At 45.0% G+C, this 17,001-nt stretch overlaps 1 protein-coding gene across 5 annotated transcripts; it reads right to left on the reverse strand.

Moving 5' to 3' along the window:
• Window positions 1–8,025: 8,025 nt before the first annotated feature.
• Window positions 8,026–13,149, reverse strand: LOC136485740 (uncharacterized). 5 transcript variants are annotated; one of them, XM_066482583.1, is made up of 14 exons: window positions 13,072–13,121; window positions 12,800–12,859; window positions 11,603–11,713; window positions 11,301–11,423; window positions 10,998–11,204; window positions 10,777–10,881; window positions 10,534–10,672; window positions 9,988–10,142; window positions 9,612–9,891; window positions 9,115–9,510; window positions 8,893–9,024; window positions 8,691–8,791; window positions 8,398–8,573; window positions 8,026–8,301 (listed from the first exon to the last, which is right to left on the reverse strand). In XM_066482583.1, exons 2-9 carry the CDS (start codon window positions 12,821–12,823, stop codon window positions 9,688–9,690), a joined length of 1,068 nt encoding a protein of 355 aa, XP_066338680.1. In that variant the 5' UTR covers window positions 12,824–12,859; window positions 13,072–13,121; the 3' UTR covers window positions 8,026–8,301; window positions 8,398–8,573; window positions 8,691–8,791; window positions 8,893–9,024; window positions 9,115–9,510; window positions 9,612–9,687. The 5 variants fall into 5 exon arrangements, with proteins under 5 accessions (XP_066338680.1, XP_066338683.1, XP_066338682.1 ...); XM_066482586.1 differs by lacking the exon at window positions 12,800–12,859 and having other exon boundaries at window positions 13,072–13,149; XM_066482585.1 differs by lacking the exon at window positions 8,691–8,791.
• Between the last annotated feature and the right edge of the window lie 3,852 nt (window positions 13,150–17,001).

Below are 17,001 nucleotides of genomic sequence, written 5' to 3' on the forward strand. Positions count from 1 at the left end.
GGGGCACTCGATCATCATCGCCGCTGCCTCAGCATAAAAGGGTTCACATCATTGCATATGCCACTGCCTCAGCAATAAGTTTAAAAGTTCATCATTGCATATGCCAAAAAAGGAACCAGCCCCATTAAATAAAAACCTTTCACAAATCAAAAACAGGAGCAGCAGTAGTAGAATAGTAGTATAGGAGGGAGTAGAGGAGTAGAGGAGGAGGGAGTAGTAGTAGGCAGTAGTAGTAGTATACTAGTAGTAGTATACTACTAGAAAGTAGTAGGCAGTAGTAGTAGTATACTAGTAGTAGTACAGGAGGGAGTAGAGGTAGGCAGTAGTAGTAGTATACTAGTAGTAAAGGAGGGAGTGACCAATTCATCTCAAAATTCTCACAAATTATATCAAATTTGGCAAAATTGCAGCAGAGTGACCAATTCATCTCAAAATTCTCACAAATTTAGCTCAGAATTAGTTTAAAGGCAAGGTGCATCATAGGCAGTGGCATATGCTCAGAATTTTGTCATAAATTTCTTTGGCATCATAGGCAGCAAAAAGAATTGAATTCAAATGCTACGGTTCACCAAAAGCATCATAGATCAGTAGTATAGCAGTTCAAAATTCACCAAGTGTAGTATAGCAGTTCAGTTGAATTCAGAGTAGCAGCAGCAGTAGTAAGACAACAGTGGTAGAGAGAAATAGGTAATACAAGTACAATTTTGCATCAAGCAGTAGAGTACCAGTAAGGGGATAAGTAGTAGCTAGCCATCTCAAAAAACTTTCACAAATCAAAAAATTTGCATCAAGCTATAGAGTGTAGGCAGTAGACAGTAGAGTGTAGGTAGTAGAGTGTAGGCAGTGGATTAATGGGCATCATGGCAATTGGCAATGCCAAACTGCCAATGACAAGCAAGAGAGGCAAATGCCAAAAAAGTTCATCATTGCATATGCCAAAAAAGGAACCAGCCCCATTAAACAAAAACCTTTCACAAATCAAAAATTTGCATCAAGCTATAGAGTGTAGGCAGTAGTATACTAGTAGTATAGGAGGGAGTAGAGGAGTAGAGGAGGAGGGAGTAGTACAGGAGGGAGTAGAGGTAGGCAGTAGTAGTATACTAGTAGTGTTCACAGGCAAAAGCTATAGCTGTGCGTGTCCTATCAGATTCAAGTGAAATACGATGAAGGTCATTCAGTAGTTCATACAACTGCAAAATAACCTCACAGTATCTATGCCCCCAATTGGAGGTTTGATTACTGAAAATATATAACTGATAGCAGATACATGAGACATTTAACTGTACTAGAATATAGTAAAAATATCTTAGATACATGAGACATGCAAACCAAGCAGCAGGATTATACAGACATGTTTTATTTCATTATTTGTAGACATTCCATATGCACATTACTAATTTTCATGAACAGACATGGTTTCATAATTGTTTTCATAGTTTCAGTTCAAAAATAAAAAAATGAAATCCCAAATGCAGAGGTTAGGTCACGTACCGCTGGTGGCGTTGTTTCCTTGCGCGCTGTGTAGTGCTGCCTGAACTGGAGAAGGGTGGAGAAGGCCGTCGAGGAATTTGGCAGCGGCGGACGGGTCGGAGCCGGCGACGCACCGGAGCTAGGGTTCCAGGGACGGGGCGCCGGAGGAGCATGGGGACGGGGCGCAGGCAAGGGAGAGGACGGGGCGGGGCACGGGCACGGGGGAGGAGGATGGGGGCGGGGGTCACCACGGAGGAGCTCGGCAGCGGGGATGGCGGCGGCGGCGCAATATTTCGGCAGCCCTTCGGGTCGAAATCGAGGGCGCGAGGCAATAAGAAAATTTGTGCGAGCAGCGGCACATATATAGCGCTTGGATTAACCGCGGCGGGCAATATAATCCGCCCGCCGCGGTAAATGTTTACTGTAGCGGGCACTTAAATTGCCCGCCACGGTTAATCTATTAACCGCGGCGGGCGCTGTTACGTGCCCGCCACGGTTAATATTTTTTCATTTCCTCCCTGATATTTAGTACTGTGTAAGTAGTGTGTAAGTAGTGTGTAAGTGTTGTGTAGTAGTACTGTGTAGTAGAGAGTAGTGTTGTGTAAGTAGAGAGTAGTGTTGTGTAGTAGTAGAGTAGTACTGTGTAGTAGTAGTAGAGTAGTGCTGTGTAGTAGTAGAGTACATGTGAGTAGTAGAGAGTAGTATTAGTACAATAGATAGTAGTAGTATGCTATAGTAGTAGTAGGTTGAGTAGTACTAGTAGAGTAGTATTGTATAGTATAGTAGTAGTAGATTCAGTAGTACTAGTAGAGTAGTATGGTTCCATGATATTAATAATAAGTTACAAAACTTGTCTTCAATAGATCGAGCTATATTATTACATATATGTCTCTGGGATACATAAATCATTTTGGTGCAGGTGCTTTCACCGTCCTCTTCTCACCATCGGGGCGGGCCCACGGCATCATCCTGGACTTGTTGAATCGGTCCTCGACGGCCTTGATCTTCTTTGGATGATCGGTAAAAAGCTCGAGCTCTGCGTAGTTGTTGTATTGTTCGGGACTCTGCACCCCATCAGCTCCCACAATCCGCTGCTTTCCGGACACAACCACATGCCTTTTTGGGTCCTCTGCATATATATAGTAGGCCACTTGTGCGACATTGGTTGCTAGTACCCATGGGTCATCTTTGTAGCCGATACTTTTGAGGTCCACGGTGGTTAGCCCATAACTATCCACTGCAACCGCATTCGGTTTGACCCACTGGCAATGGAAGACGGTTATGCGTAGGTTCTGGCCGTAGTCAAGTTCCCATATTTCTTCAACTTGCCCATAGTATTGCCTCCTCTGGCCCGTGTACTCTTCTTCGCCCTCGTATCGAACACCGCAGTTCTGTGCCGAGCTCTTCTTGTCCTTGTCTTTCGTGTGGAACCTGTAGCCCTGGACGTCATACCCTTGCCACGTGGTGATTTGGCTGGATGGGCCTAACACAAGCCTCTTAACGGTCTCCGTATCTTCATCAGGGCATCCTTCAAGGGGTATGTGTTGCTCTTTGAGCCACTCTACGAAATTGCTCTTGTGATGGTTCTGGACCCATGCCTCCAGTGCGTTGTCCATCATTAGCGGCGCGGATCTCTTCCAGGTTCTTTTCAATATATTTCTCCATGCTCACTAACTGATGAAGGATGCTGTAATGAGCTTCTTGCACCATTCGGTTTGCCACATCGGTGCGCACTTTTCGGCCTGTGCACCCCATTCCTGAGGTTTTGCCTTCGTGGTGATGGACAGGCAACCCAATCACCCTCCCATCTCTTATGTACCTCATACACCAGTTCACGGCCTCCTCCGTTGTGTATGCCTCGATCATAGAGCCCTCCGGGTAAGCGCGGTTATGGACGTATCTGTTGAGGGTGGACATGAACCGCTCGTACGTCCACATCTGGTGTAGGTACACTGGGGCCTAGTTGATGGATCTGATCGACCATATGCATCATTAGGTGTGGCATAATATCAAAGTAAGATGGTGGAAAGCACATCTCGAGCTGGCAAAGGGTCTCCTGCGATGAACTCCTTCAGGGCAGGCAGCTCAGCCTTATCAATGACCTTCTGAGTGATGCGATTAAAGAAGTATGACATCCGTGTGATGACCATCTTCACGTACTCTGGACGGATAGCCCTAATCGCAATTGGTAGGAACACCGTCAGCATGACGTGGCAGTCGTGTGAGTTGTAGCCGGTCATTATGAGGTCTTTCATGGAGACCAGGCTCTTGATGTTGGAAGAGAAACCAGTCGGCACCTTGATACCCCTAAGCAACTTAAGAAAAGCCGTCCTCTCGTCTTGCGTTAGGTTGCAGGCCGCACCCGGGATATCGACTTTACCGTTCTGAGGCGGTCCCAGGGTGAAGGTCCGGCCTGATGCCCAGATTGACAAGATCCGTCCGTGACTTAATACCATCCTTTGTCTTGCCCTTGATGTCCAGCAGGACACCGATCGTGCTTTCGAAGACATTTTTCTCCAGGTGCATGCAGTCGATGGCATGGGGTGTATTCAGTGTTTTCCAATACGACAGGTACTTGAAGAAAATTGACTTCTTCTTGAAAGGAACGGCGGAGGGGACTTCCTCCGTCTGGTCCCGCTTTCGCTTCCTTGTCTGCTTGCTCCCCTCTTCAGGCGGCTTCTTCTTCTTTCCAAACTCCACCTGATCCATGTCCTTGACCATCTCATACACCTTTGTCCCCCAACTAGTCTGTGTCGGTTGATCACGCTGCGGCTCGTCCTGATTGTCAAAGTATTTGTTCATAATACTTCTTCTATACCTGTGATTTTTTGCGAGGAACCGTCTGTGCCTCGTGTACACCATCTTATTGGATCCCTTAAGGTAAGTGTAGCAGGTCCCGTCGATGCAAATTACGTAGCCGGTCTTCCCTTTGATCTGCCCCGACAGTGAGAAGAGACCGGGGTAATCGGTGATGGTGACAAAGATGATTGCTTTTAGTGTGAACTTCTCCTTGCGGGATGCATCCACCATCTAGGACCCCAACATCAAATAGTATCTTCATTTCCTCCATGAACGGCTCCAGGAACACATCTATATCGTTGCCGGGCTGCTTCGGTCCGGAGATAAGCATGGTCAGCATAAGGTACCTACGCTTCTGACATAGATGGGGAGGTAGGTTGTACATGGTGAGCACGACGGGCCAAGTGCTGTGCGAGCTGCTAAGCTCACCGAACGGGTTCATCCCGTCGGTACTTAGCGCGAACCTAACATGCCTGGGCTCCTTGCCAAACTCCGGGTAGGCCTCGTCGAAATCCTTCCACTGCTTGCCATCGGATGGGTGCCGTAGCTTGCCATCGTCGTTCAGGCGGTCAGCAGATGCATGCCAGGACATGAGCTTGGCATCGTCCGGGTTCCCGAATATTGCACGCAGGCGATCGGTCACGGGCAGGTACCACACCGACAGTGCTGGACTTTTCCTGTGCGTGTAACCCTCTTCTTCATCGTCCTGCTGAGCCGAGATCTGTTTGGCCACACTGCTCTTCTTTGCCCCCTTCTTGTTCTTCTTCCGACCACCCCGCAAGCCTCCCTCGTCTTCTGCATCCACGCGACAACCAGCATTTTTCTTGTACCGACTAAAGCCGCAGTGCGGACAACTCGTCAAATTCTCATACTCATTGCCCCGATACAGGATGCAGTGGTTAGGGCATGCATCAAACTTTCTAAGCTTCATCGCCACTGGCCGGATCAGCTTCTTGGCCCGATAAGTATTGGCGGGCACCTTGTTAGCCGTTGGGTACGTGGTGGCAAGGTAGCTTAACAACTCATTGAAGCTAGTGTCAGACCAACCATGACGAGCCTTCAACATCAACATATGGAGGTTAAAACGGAGCGCCGTGCAGCTCCTTTGGACAATCGCCGCCGTCCTTATAGAGAGGATCAACTGCCGCCTGTTTCAACTCTCTGAAATTCTCCAACCACTTTGGGCAACCCAACACAACGTCGTCTTCATCGAAGTGTTTGACTAGATCTTCAACAAGCTGCACATCCTCGGGTTGGCTCACAGTATCCTGACCATCACCACCGTCGCCGGCTTCGTCGGCCATGTCTTGCATTACATCATCCACCGTGATGTAATCACGACAACTGTTGTCACTGTCGGCTAGCGCAGCTGCTGCGGAAGGATCTTTATTCACCGGTGGTGCTGTCGTCGTCGGCGTCGAAGAGGTAACTCTAGATGCAGCGCCACTCGCACCAACTCTTTCGCCGTGAAATGTCCAGACTGTGTAGCCCTCGATGAAACCATACATGATCAAATGAGTTTGCACCTCGCTGTCTCGGTGGGCTTTCAGGTTCTTGCAACGAGAACATGGACATATGGTTGTCATCCGCTTCAGTCTCTCACGGTGAGCTTTACCAGCCGCAATAAACTTCCTTAATTCAAAGAGGTACCGCGGATCATTCACTCTATCGATCCGGATACATCCATTCCGATCTATCCATCAGTATCTGCGAACATTATCCATCACAATCAACATTAAATAAAGAAGAATTAGGAGAAATTGATGATTTTTACGTCCAAAATCATGAAAAAGAGAGGAAATGACGATGTGAAAGATGAAGCATGCATCTATGATGAATCTAAAGTTAAAGAAATACATGACATCATTTTTTCCATTAAAATTGATCTAGATCTAGATCTAAAGAGAACTCTAGGTGATGGAAATAGAGAGAGAGGATGGAAGGAGAGAGGGAGAGCCTTTATGAACCTCTTATGATGTCCTCCTCCCTCAAATCCAAGCCCTTCAACTCAAATCAAAAGTTTCCTCAAATTTTAGGGCAAAGCCTCCCCCATGAGTTTTGAGAGAGGAAGACCCGTGGAGAAGAAGGAGGGTCTGAGGTCTGTATTTGTACAGGCTTTACCGCGGCGGGCAACATAAAACGCCCGCCTCGGTAAATCAAGTCTTTACCGCGGCGGGCAGTTTAAAGAGCCCGCTATGGTAAACCGTATTAACCGCGGCGGGCTATTCATACCGCCCGCCGCGGTAAATAACGATTTCCTGCGGCGGGCAGGTAAGGTTGCCCGCCGCGGTAAACCAATTTCCCGCAGCGGGCGCCCCGGTGGCCGGCCTCGCTGGCCGACCACCGGTTAACCGTGGCGGGCAAAAAGGTGCCCGCCACGGAGCGTGTTTTGGCCACGCTGCGCAAATTGATTCCTGTAGTAGTGTGCACCGCCAGCCTCGAGCCTGCGTGTGGGCCCTCTCATCAATGCCCCAAGGCGGTTGTGCGCGGGATCCTCTGAATATTCCCTGCAAAACCGACGTTAGGTTAGTATAAAAGGAGGGGGAGGCCTCCCACTCTCACACACACCACACTTGGAACCTCTCTCCCTCTCTACACTTTGTACCAGAGATGTTTGAAGACATTGTGAACAATTCTTCAACCGTCGAGGAATTTGAGCACCCATGGAAAAAGATGATAGAAGATTATAATCTATAGAACAACAAATACTTCAGCAAGATGTGGGAAAACAAAGAGAGATTCATACCTGTATACTTTAAGAATGACTTCTTCCCTTTTCTACAAAGTACAGGAAGAAGTGAAGGTACCAATTCTAGATTCAAAGACAATGTAGGCCCCCCACTTATAGTGTCATTAGCTTCCTGCAAGAATACCAAAGAATTGTGGAATCAGTAAACATAATGGAAGAAATACAAGACCATGCAAGCAAGCAGAAGCGGCCTAAGGAGCTCATGTTTGGATACAAAATAGAAAGACAGGCACAAGAATTCTACAACAAGAACATATTCAGACGGTTCAGTGTTCAGTTAAGAGCTACAACAAGGCTTATTACTCACAGACACTCCAATGACTTATGAGGTGTATCAAAAGAAAAACCAAGTCCAAGAAATACATAGACATAGGAGATGTCTAGTAGTTGCAGATCCAACAGAAGGAAGAGAGTTCAGTTGCATATGTGGAAAGTTCAACAAAGATGGCATCTTATGCTCTCATATCTCAAAGATTATGGTGGAAAATGACATGGAAGAAATTCCAGATAGGTACATAATAAACAGATGGAGGAAAAAGGAAAGGAAGTTGAGCATACCTGTACGACAAGAAACACATGGAACACATGCAATCCTGAGGCACAATATTCTAAGCAGGAAGGCTACAGTGCTTAACTGAGCAGCAGCCCAGAGACAAAGCACAATGGAATATCTAGCACAAGAGTATGACAGGTTGCAAATTGACATAAACAGAATGATAGCGGAAGAATCAGATGGGGTTCAAAATGATCACCAAGAAACAAGAGAAGAACCATGTTTGACAATGGAAGATACAAATCTTATCCTAACAGAATTGCAAGATCCCAACAGAGTGAAGCAGAAAGGCCGGCCACCATTGCCAAAAAGATTAAAGACACTAGTTGAAGAGCTTTGTGACAAGATGAAAAAGGCAGAAAAGAAAAAAAGCCAAGAAGAAGCCAACGGAAGCAGCAGGTATGTTTCTCATTTTTTTTTTTTTTGAAATTCAATACTATTGTAGTGAGCACAGTATATTTAATATGCAACTGAAGGTCTTGTGTATCATGCTCAAGTATTACATATGGAACTACTTCACAATGAATCTATCAAGCTCTATCATAGGGAACAGTATATTCCTGATGGTTAACATTTAACAGAATCCTAACAAGCCTGGCCAGGCAGCTCAAAAACTATAACTAGCGGGTTACTATAAAAAAATATACAAAATCAACAACCATGCTCTCTACGGGGTTGTTGTGCTTGAGATTTTACTTGCAGCCTAATTCAGTGTGCTTGCATTAATACCCTGTAAGAAAGAAAAAAATTAAAACAAAACCGCAAAAATCATAATGTGTCCTTACATCAAGAAAAAAAATGAAAAAGCTGAGGAAAATAAACATACCTCCTTGAATAACCTGTTAACAAGTGACTTGTCCTCTGTTATTAGAACTGAAAAACATATCATTGCCCAGTATGATTCTGATGTTGGGGATATCTTCTTGAGAAAAACAATCCCTAAGATCAATTGAATAGTGATACAACTCCATATACTTGATAGCAAAATTTCCGCAATCGTCACTACAAAATAAAATCCATAAATTATTGAAAACCAACAGATCAATAATACTAGCAGTGGGGAAAACAGTATGAAATAAAATAATAGCTAGAGATAGGAGGATACAAAAATATAATTACGTGTTCGATTGCTTAGGCACTGGAGGGTAATATGTCGTGAATTTGGATAGGTCGATTTGAACTTCAGCATAAAGGGTCCAAATAACAAAGAAAGCTTTAATCTGTTTTCATGTAAAAGAGATTAAATAGTGAAATAAAAACAAAAATATGGTCTTACATATCTGCTACATTAAATAAGATAGATGGCAGAATGATCACATACAAGTCTTTCTCTGACATCTTTTTGGTACGAAGTTGATTCACCAAAGAGTGAATCCATAAACACAAAGAGCTTGTTCTTCAAATCTACAGCAAATACAAACCAATGGCTACAAAACCAAACAAGTAAAAACAACTACAAAAAATAACAAGAAAAAAATAAAGTTAGAATATCAAGATTACAGAAAAACTAAAAAAGTAGGAAACCATGAGATTGGAGAAGAACCTTTTCTGCTAAATGGAGTTGAAGAGCAGAATTAGCACCAAGGAAAGAGAACCTCACAGAATCAACATCAAACTGACAGCTGTAAGACAATAAAGAATTCTGCAAACATGAAGAGAACTAACTGAGAACCTCATAATGCAACAGATATGCTCTCATGCATTTTTGTGAAACAAAATACAGTGCACACAAGGGAAAAAATGTCTTATCTTTATTCTATAATAGTACCCCAACTTTAGGATAAAAATAATGCTTCTTAGAAATCCTTGGGTCAGAATCTTCAAAGAATTTTTGCAGTAGCTGGCAATAAAAAATTGGTCACAATGGCCACTGGGTTCAATGGACTGTCCTAGGGAATGAAAACAAACACTAGTCTTGTGAAACTGTACAGCAACATGACTGCAAAAAAACACAAAAAAAACTTTACATCAATCAATTGAATAATAAAGAAAAAAATCTAATGGATAGGAAAAACAGGTACAAACAACAAAGCCACATACCATTTCCATTTACTGCAACCAAGTGCACAGAAAATGTGGTAGAATCGCCTTGATACATCAGTAACAGGAAAACGATTCAAATGGTGCCCAACATTGTTTGGAATATATTGGCCGCAGTATAAGAAGGCATGTTTGCAATCATTTCGATGTTGCTGGGCCCATGGTAACTTGTGTGGCATTTTAGATACTTTGCATTGTACAATTTGTCAATGTTAACAGGTAACTGAGAGCGCATATCAGAGAGTTTCGCTTCACCAACACATTCAACTTCAGGCGGAATCTAAGTATTTTAATACAAAGAACATACACAAAAAAACATAATTAAAATAAAAAACAACAGAAAAATAACAAAGGGAGCAAAAAAACATAAACTCACTTTAACAGAATCCATCCCAGGCTGCCTGTCATACTCATCAACAGAGATTACATTTGAAATGGCCTTGTTATGAGCCGGGCTGCCTGAGGCAGCAGGAGTGGGTGGTACTACCGCCTTTGTGATAAAAACATCACCATCACCAGGAGGGCAAGTTTCTGGCTGGCATGGTAAATTGATTAAGGAGGTTGATTCTGCAATGAAAAACAAAGAATCCTTCTTGGGCATTGAACCTGAATCTTTACAATTAACGTCACATAAAAAACGAACAAATCTGAGGAAATGGGTAGGTGCGCACCAGGGTGATTAGACTCATTATCGTCTACATCAATTAGACTATCTGGTTGAAACAATTTCATCCATGGTCCATTTTTAAACTCGTCTGTCTCAGCAAAACAGAATCTCTTATGCATATAATGGGGAGGGCAGGTGCTGTGTTTATTTATTACAAAAGGTAAGTGAACAAAAAACATACAGGATACATAAGTACAAGGGAAAACAGATAAAAACAAATATATCAAAGGGACACTGTGAAACATAAATACTAACCTGACTTAGTTTTAACCACAGATGATAGCTTGGATAGATCTTGCACAATCATTGGAGTGTGAAGAGAAGCAATAGAAGCACCAAGATTTGTCATAACACTTTCAATAACTTCTTTTTCAATAACTTCTTTGGCGCCATCCTGTAAAATTTATTGAAAGATGACAAGCGTATAATTAAAAAATGGGCTGTATACATTACACATAACAAGAACACTGGTAGACTAACAAAAAAAATATAGAATACCTTTGATTCATCGAAGTCATGATCTAAAGTGTCAGTGGCACGCTTTGTTTGCGGCAACTTTCTTCCCAACAGAGTTATTAGACATAGGATCATGTCTGCCATTGCCTACATATAAAATACAAAACAACAATAATATTAATGGAAATTTCTACCAAAATAAATAAATAAATAAATATATATATACAGAAAAAATTAACATAAAAGGAGAAGTAAAAAAACACCTGGGATAAGATTCTGAGCAATATCAAATGGATTAGTAGGCTTGTTAGTGCAACCACCAGTTTTGCTTGATTCTCATTGACCTTGTTTGAAATGGAATCACAAAGAACACCAACAACATAAATTACTAGATCAGCAGAAGATAAAGTGCAGGAACTACAATTCCCCCTGGTAGATTTACTGAAGACACCACACAGGCCATCTATAGTCTGAATACAAAAAGATAAAATACATGTTGAGCAAAAGATTAAAAAAAGTATTAAAGAATAACAAAAGGCACAAAAGAGATGGCTCGCAACACAAACCTTTGCATTAAGACAATGGCCAAAAGAATGAACCAGTTTCTCCTTCAAATCAGCTGAATGAACATTAGGCTGATTAGACTGGTTAACAACACATTCAGTTGATTTCTCCCTGGACATTGCCCTCTAAAAAAGGAAAAATAGGGATCAGCACAAAAATAGTGCAAAATGCTGCAAATTCCTCAACTAACTTGATCTGCCCAGGAGAAATAACACCCTAAAAAATAGTGCAAATAAAAATTCTCAACATAAAAAATAAAGAACAAAATACAAAATGAGTTTTTACAAGGAAAGATTATACAAACCTGCAATCCTCCAGCCAAATTCAAACAAGGAAAGTCCTGAGAACTCTTGGGACAAAGATCATGACCAACAGTATCACCAAGATTAGACTTTAAATGCACTGGGCTGACCGCCTATTTTTATAAGAAACAAAATTAGAATGTGCCTTAGCAACTCAAGAAATACATAAAACCTAGGAAATATAAAACAATGCAATGTAGTAATGAAGTGGAACACAAAATACATAATACAATAAAAAATTTGTTTGTGCTGCCTAACATTTGAACTCCAAAACTGAACAGAATTTTAGACACTGTAATCTAAATTGATGTGGGTTAAAGCTGAGCATTCGACTAGGCATGCACGACGTTGTTCCCATGTCAAGTTCAGTTTCATCCTGAGTGTTGCTATGAGATGCTCAAATTGCATACTTATAAGGCTTCCAACTAATCAGACTTCTCTCCCCTGAACCATCAATTAAAATTAACAAAACAAAGTTCTGCTAGTCGATCTATACATGGAAGTCATACAGGCACACAAAAATCTATCCATGTGTACTTAAACAAACAAATGGTGTTTCATCTCATAAAATTTGTTGATTATGTATAAATATGGACATAATAGAATTTACAACAAGTTCAGGCATGTCTGGAAAAGTTAAACTCTGCAATGGAGAAGGACAGCAAAGACAATGACACGGTCAATAAACAGGAAACATAAGTAAAAAACGCCTGGCACAATAATATTTATGAGCATAATTCTGCACGAAAGAAAACGACAACAACAAGCTAGCAGCCCACTATGGTCCAGAAGTGTCATCGAGGATTTCCTATCAGTAGTAGAATCAAATCTGCTTAATCCTAGAACAATATCCACATCAGAATCATGGCCATGGGATGGACAGGGAATAAAACATATGCTGCTACAAGCACCATGAAGAAACATTACAAAAGTCCACGTAGACTCTCAGCAAAAAGTTCTCTGGAAGAAAAAATCCACAGAAATATATACACAACAATAAACAGTGACAGGAGCAACCCACGCACACAACACACCACCATTCCCCCAGTACGAAGCACAAATCAAATCGATTCCGTCAGCAATAATGTTGCTCAGACCACGTGAAATTTAAAAAAAAATCATCATGGACGATAGAATGATTCGATTGGACTGGCGAAGGGGAAGAGGTTGGGAAAATGAACAAATGAAACAAGCCTTACTGATAGAAGGCCGCCGCACACCATCGTTGCCGATTTATACACCCAACATTTCAGCAAAAACTGAACATGAAGGGAAAATATGGATCAGGTACCCTCAAATCCGCAGGGCGTAAGGAAGAAATCAGCGAAGAAATTGGCGAGAACGAGTAGATCAGGAGCACATAAACCAAAAACAAGACGCACGGGGGACTAGCTAGAGCATCACGCGAGTCAAAAAAACTAGAAAAATCAGAGGGAAAAGACTGAAAATGACGAACCACCCTAGATATCACCTCGGAGTCGCCTTCTAGACGCCTTCAATCCCCTCCCGACTCCCGTAAACGGCGCCTCCCCTCCCCGGTTCCCAAAAATCAAAAGCAGTGGGCCTCCCTGGTCAGAGAAAGAACACAGATTGCCTGCTGGTGAACACGTCCGATGGACGAGATTATGCTGAGGCAAGATCTGACGGCCATTAATTCACGTGAGCACATACAACAAAACATTCGGTTGATTGTTAGCTTTTCCCTAATTAATCCGAGCATCTCGGCACATGCAAATGAACGAACGGGCCTTAATATGTTGTCAGCTCCGGTGGACCTAGGACCTGTGGGAGCGTAGGCTCGTGGTAATGAGTCGGACCGGCTGCAAGCCAGCTCCAACACCGAGAATTCGGTTGTCACCACCGGTTCCAACAGTGAATGTGCAGTGCGCATGCAAAAAAACTATACATTGTTACTTGACTTGACTGACGGCCTCGCCGAGTACTAGTTGCTACATAGATATAGAATTAAAGATAAACAGCTGGCAAAGGCCGTTCTTGCCGATTGAACGATGAACTATCTAGCAGCAGTTGCATATATATTATAGCAGTGGCGGCCTAGCTACACATACGAAGAAAAATAAAGCATCATGAGTAGTCCAATGCAAAACAGCACCGGCATCGGCGCCGGGACTGGAAATAGCACCGGGACCGGCATCGGCGCCGGGACAACCAGTGCTGCAGTAACGGTGTCCACTGCGACCGGCAGCATTGCAACCGGCAGTGCGGAAGCAACGGTGTCCACCACCGCGGTTACATCCTCCAAGATCCTGCTGCAGCAGCTTCCGGCAGGCGCGGTGCTGGCGTTCCAGACGCTGGCGGCGACCTTCACCAACCAGGGCAAGTGCTACACTTCCAACTGGTGGCTCACCGTGGGGCTGGTCACCATCCTCAGCTCCACTTGCATCTTTTTCTCCTTCACGGACAGCCTTGTCCACGAGGGCAAGGTCTACTACGGCGTGGCCCTGCCTGGGCGCCTCAACATCCTCAACATGCACCAGAGAGAGGAGAAAGTTGTGTTCAAAGATCTCAAGCCCAAGCTCAGGAAGCGTGGCCTCAAGACCGTCGACTGGGTTCACGCGTTCCTCTCCCTGGTCGTGTTCCTCACCATCGCCGGCAGCGACGTCGGCCTCCAGAACTGCTTCTTCCCCTACGCCACCGACGACACCCGGCAGCTGCTCAGGAACCTGCCGCTGGGCATGGCCGTCATGTCCAGCTTCTTGTTCATGATCTTCCCGACCACAAGGAAGGGCATCAGATTCGACAACAGCAATGCCAATCCTGCTTCTGCTTCGGCTTCTTCAGAAGAGAAGAAGGAAGATGATGAGGCTGGGGCTGGGGAGAAGGCTACGGACAGGGCCGTTATGTCCTCGGTCAACTTGCTGCAGCGGCTGCCGACAGGCCCGGTCCTGGCGTTCCAGACGCTGGCCGCGAGCTTCACCAACCAGGGCAACTGCTACCATTCCAACTGGTGGCTCACCGTGGGGCTCGTCGTCTTCCTCGGCGCCACCTGCATCTTCTCATCCTTCACCGACTGCGTCCAGGAGCTCAAGAAGCGCAAGGTCCACAAGGGCGTGGCTCTGCCGGGCGGCGTCCGCATTATCGGCATGTCCAAGAAGAAACAGCAGAAGCTATTCGGCCCTAAAGAGCTCAGGGAGCGGCGCCTCAAGAAGGTGGATTGGATTCACGCCTTCTTCTCCGCGGTCGTCTTCCTCACCATCGCCGGCAGCGACGTGGGGCTGCAGAACTGTTTCTTCCCAAAGGCCGACGATGACACCCGGCAGCTGCTCAAGAACCTGCCGCTGGGGATGGCAGTCATGTCCAGCTTCGTGTTCATCGTCTTCCCCACCACCAGAAACAGTATCTGCTTCGATGACAGCGACTACAGTGTCCTCTCAACTGGAGACGTAGAGAAGGGTACCACGCCTGGAACCACGCCACAGCCTGCAGCAGCCACGCCTTCTTCCGGGTCAACACATCCACCAAACTGAACAACAATAGTAAATTCATTTGCATTGTGCCATTCCTACATTCGATTATATATATTATTAATTATTGTGCATTTCAGGAGTCATGACGTGTTTTTTCCTTTTTCTTTTACGTCCGTTGTATAGGCTATATACATGCTGTACATGATCCAGGGGGCATTCACATTATTAATTAATTGTCATCTTGCTAGTCTTCAGTCAAAAAAATATTTGATTGTCATGATCTACCCAATGCAAGAAACTCCTTTCGTAGAGAATAAACTAAAGGTATGATTGCCTGTATTGGTCTGTCTCCATGCTTGTGCAGTGCAGTTTGACCATATTTGGTTGTCTGCATATGCACAATGCGCTCAAAGTAGACCAATGCACGCTAGATCTTTTGTATTTTTTGGAAAGGTCAGCAAGAGCTTTCCCGAATTATATGTAGGAGAAAGATAAAAAAAAGCATTACAGAATATTTACAACATCAAAGCCAAAGACAACCAAAACAACCAACCGACCAACAACAGATCACACTGCCCCTCCGACAACACATGGCTGGATGGAAAAAACGTAGAAAAAACCCAATTTGCTTCTTCTTAATATATTGGACATGAAAAACGTAGAAAAAACGCAATTTCAGGACGCCCCTAGCTTTTGCCAATTGGCTGGTTTATAGTGGACAATGTAAATGACTAACTCACTACCGGAATCCTCAAATTTGCCGAGTGTTTTTATGTTTACCGAGTGTATTCCCTCGGGTACTCGGCAAACAAGTTCTTTGCCGAGTGCTGCGATAAAAACACTCGGCAAAGAGGGGGTTTGCCGAGTGTAAAAAAAACACTCGGCAAAGATGAGATTTGCCGAGTGTTAAAAAGAAAACACTCGGCAAAGAAATAAAATCTTTTTTCTGAAAAAGAAGGAGAAGAAAAAAAATTAAAAAAAACTTTGCCGAGTGCTCAGATCTAGAACACTCGGCAAAGAAATAAAATTTTTTTCTCAAAAAGGAGAAAAAAATGAAAAAGAGCACTTTGCCGAGTACTCAGATCTGGAACACTCGGCAACCAAATAAAATCTATAACGCCCCGCACCCCCGCGCCTCCCTCCTCCTTTCCTGCACCGCCGCGCCTCCCTCTCTCCAAATCCGCGCGCCCGCACCGCCTCTCCTCTCCCTCTCTTCCCCGGATCCTGCACGCACCCGCACCGCCCCTCCTCTCTCTCTTCCCCGTATCCGGCTGGGTCTGGCCGCCGCCCCGGCCCCTCCTCTCCCTCTCTCCGGCCGCCGCACCGCCCCTCCTCTCCCTCTCTTCCTCGGATCCGGCCGCCGCACCGTCCCTCCTTTCCCTCTCTCCGGCCGCCGCCCCGCCCCTCCTATCCCTCTCTTCCCCGGGTCCGGTTGGATCCGGCCGCCGCACCGGCCCCTCCTCTCCCTCTCTCCGGCCGCCGCTCCGCCCCTCCTCTCCCTTTCTCCGGCCATGGTGGTGGGCACGATGGCCGTCCGCGAGGTGGTCGTGGTCGAGGCGGGCCCCAGCTTCGGCACCAGCAGCTCGGGCGTGGTGGCGTGGCGGGCTTGGTGGCGGCGGGAGGCAGCTCGGTGGTGGCGTGGCGGTGGGCAGCTCGGTGGTGGGCGGCGGCCGGTGGTGCTTGTTTTTTTTCGAAAAATGTTTGCCGAGTGTTTTTTGGGCGCTCAGCAAAGTATTTGCCGAGTGCCCGACAGAAAACACTCGGCAAAGAACGTTTGCCAATAAGATCTTTGCCGAGTGTCGGTTGCTGAGTGCAACACTCGGCAAAGAGTTTGCCGAGTGTTTTTAGGGCTTTGCCGAGTGCCCCTGGCACTGGCACTCGGCAAGCTTCCGTATCCCGTAGTGACTAAAACTTTGTTTCGTCGCTAATATCTCATCAATCAACCAAATGTAGACCCAACTAACAACGTTATT

The sequence above is a fragment of the Miscanthus floridulus genome, chromosome 10 (assembly GCF_019320115.1).
Source record: "Miscanthus floridulus cultivar M001 chromosome 10, ASM1932011v1, whole genome shotgun sequence".
Classification (NCBI taxonomy): Eukaryota; Viridiplantae; Streptophyta; class Magnoliopsida; order Poales; family Poaceae; genus Miscanthus; species Miscanthus floridulus.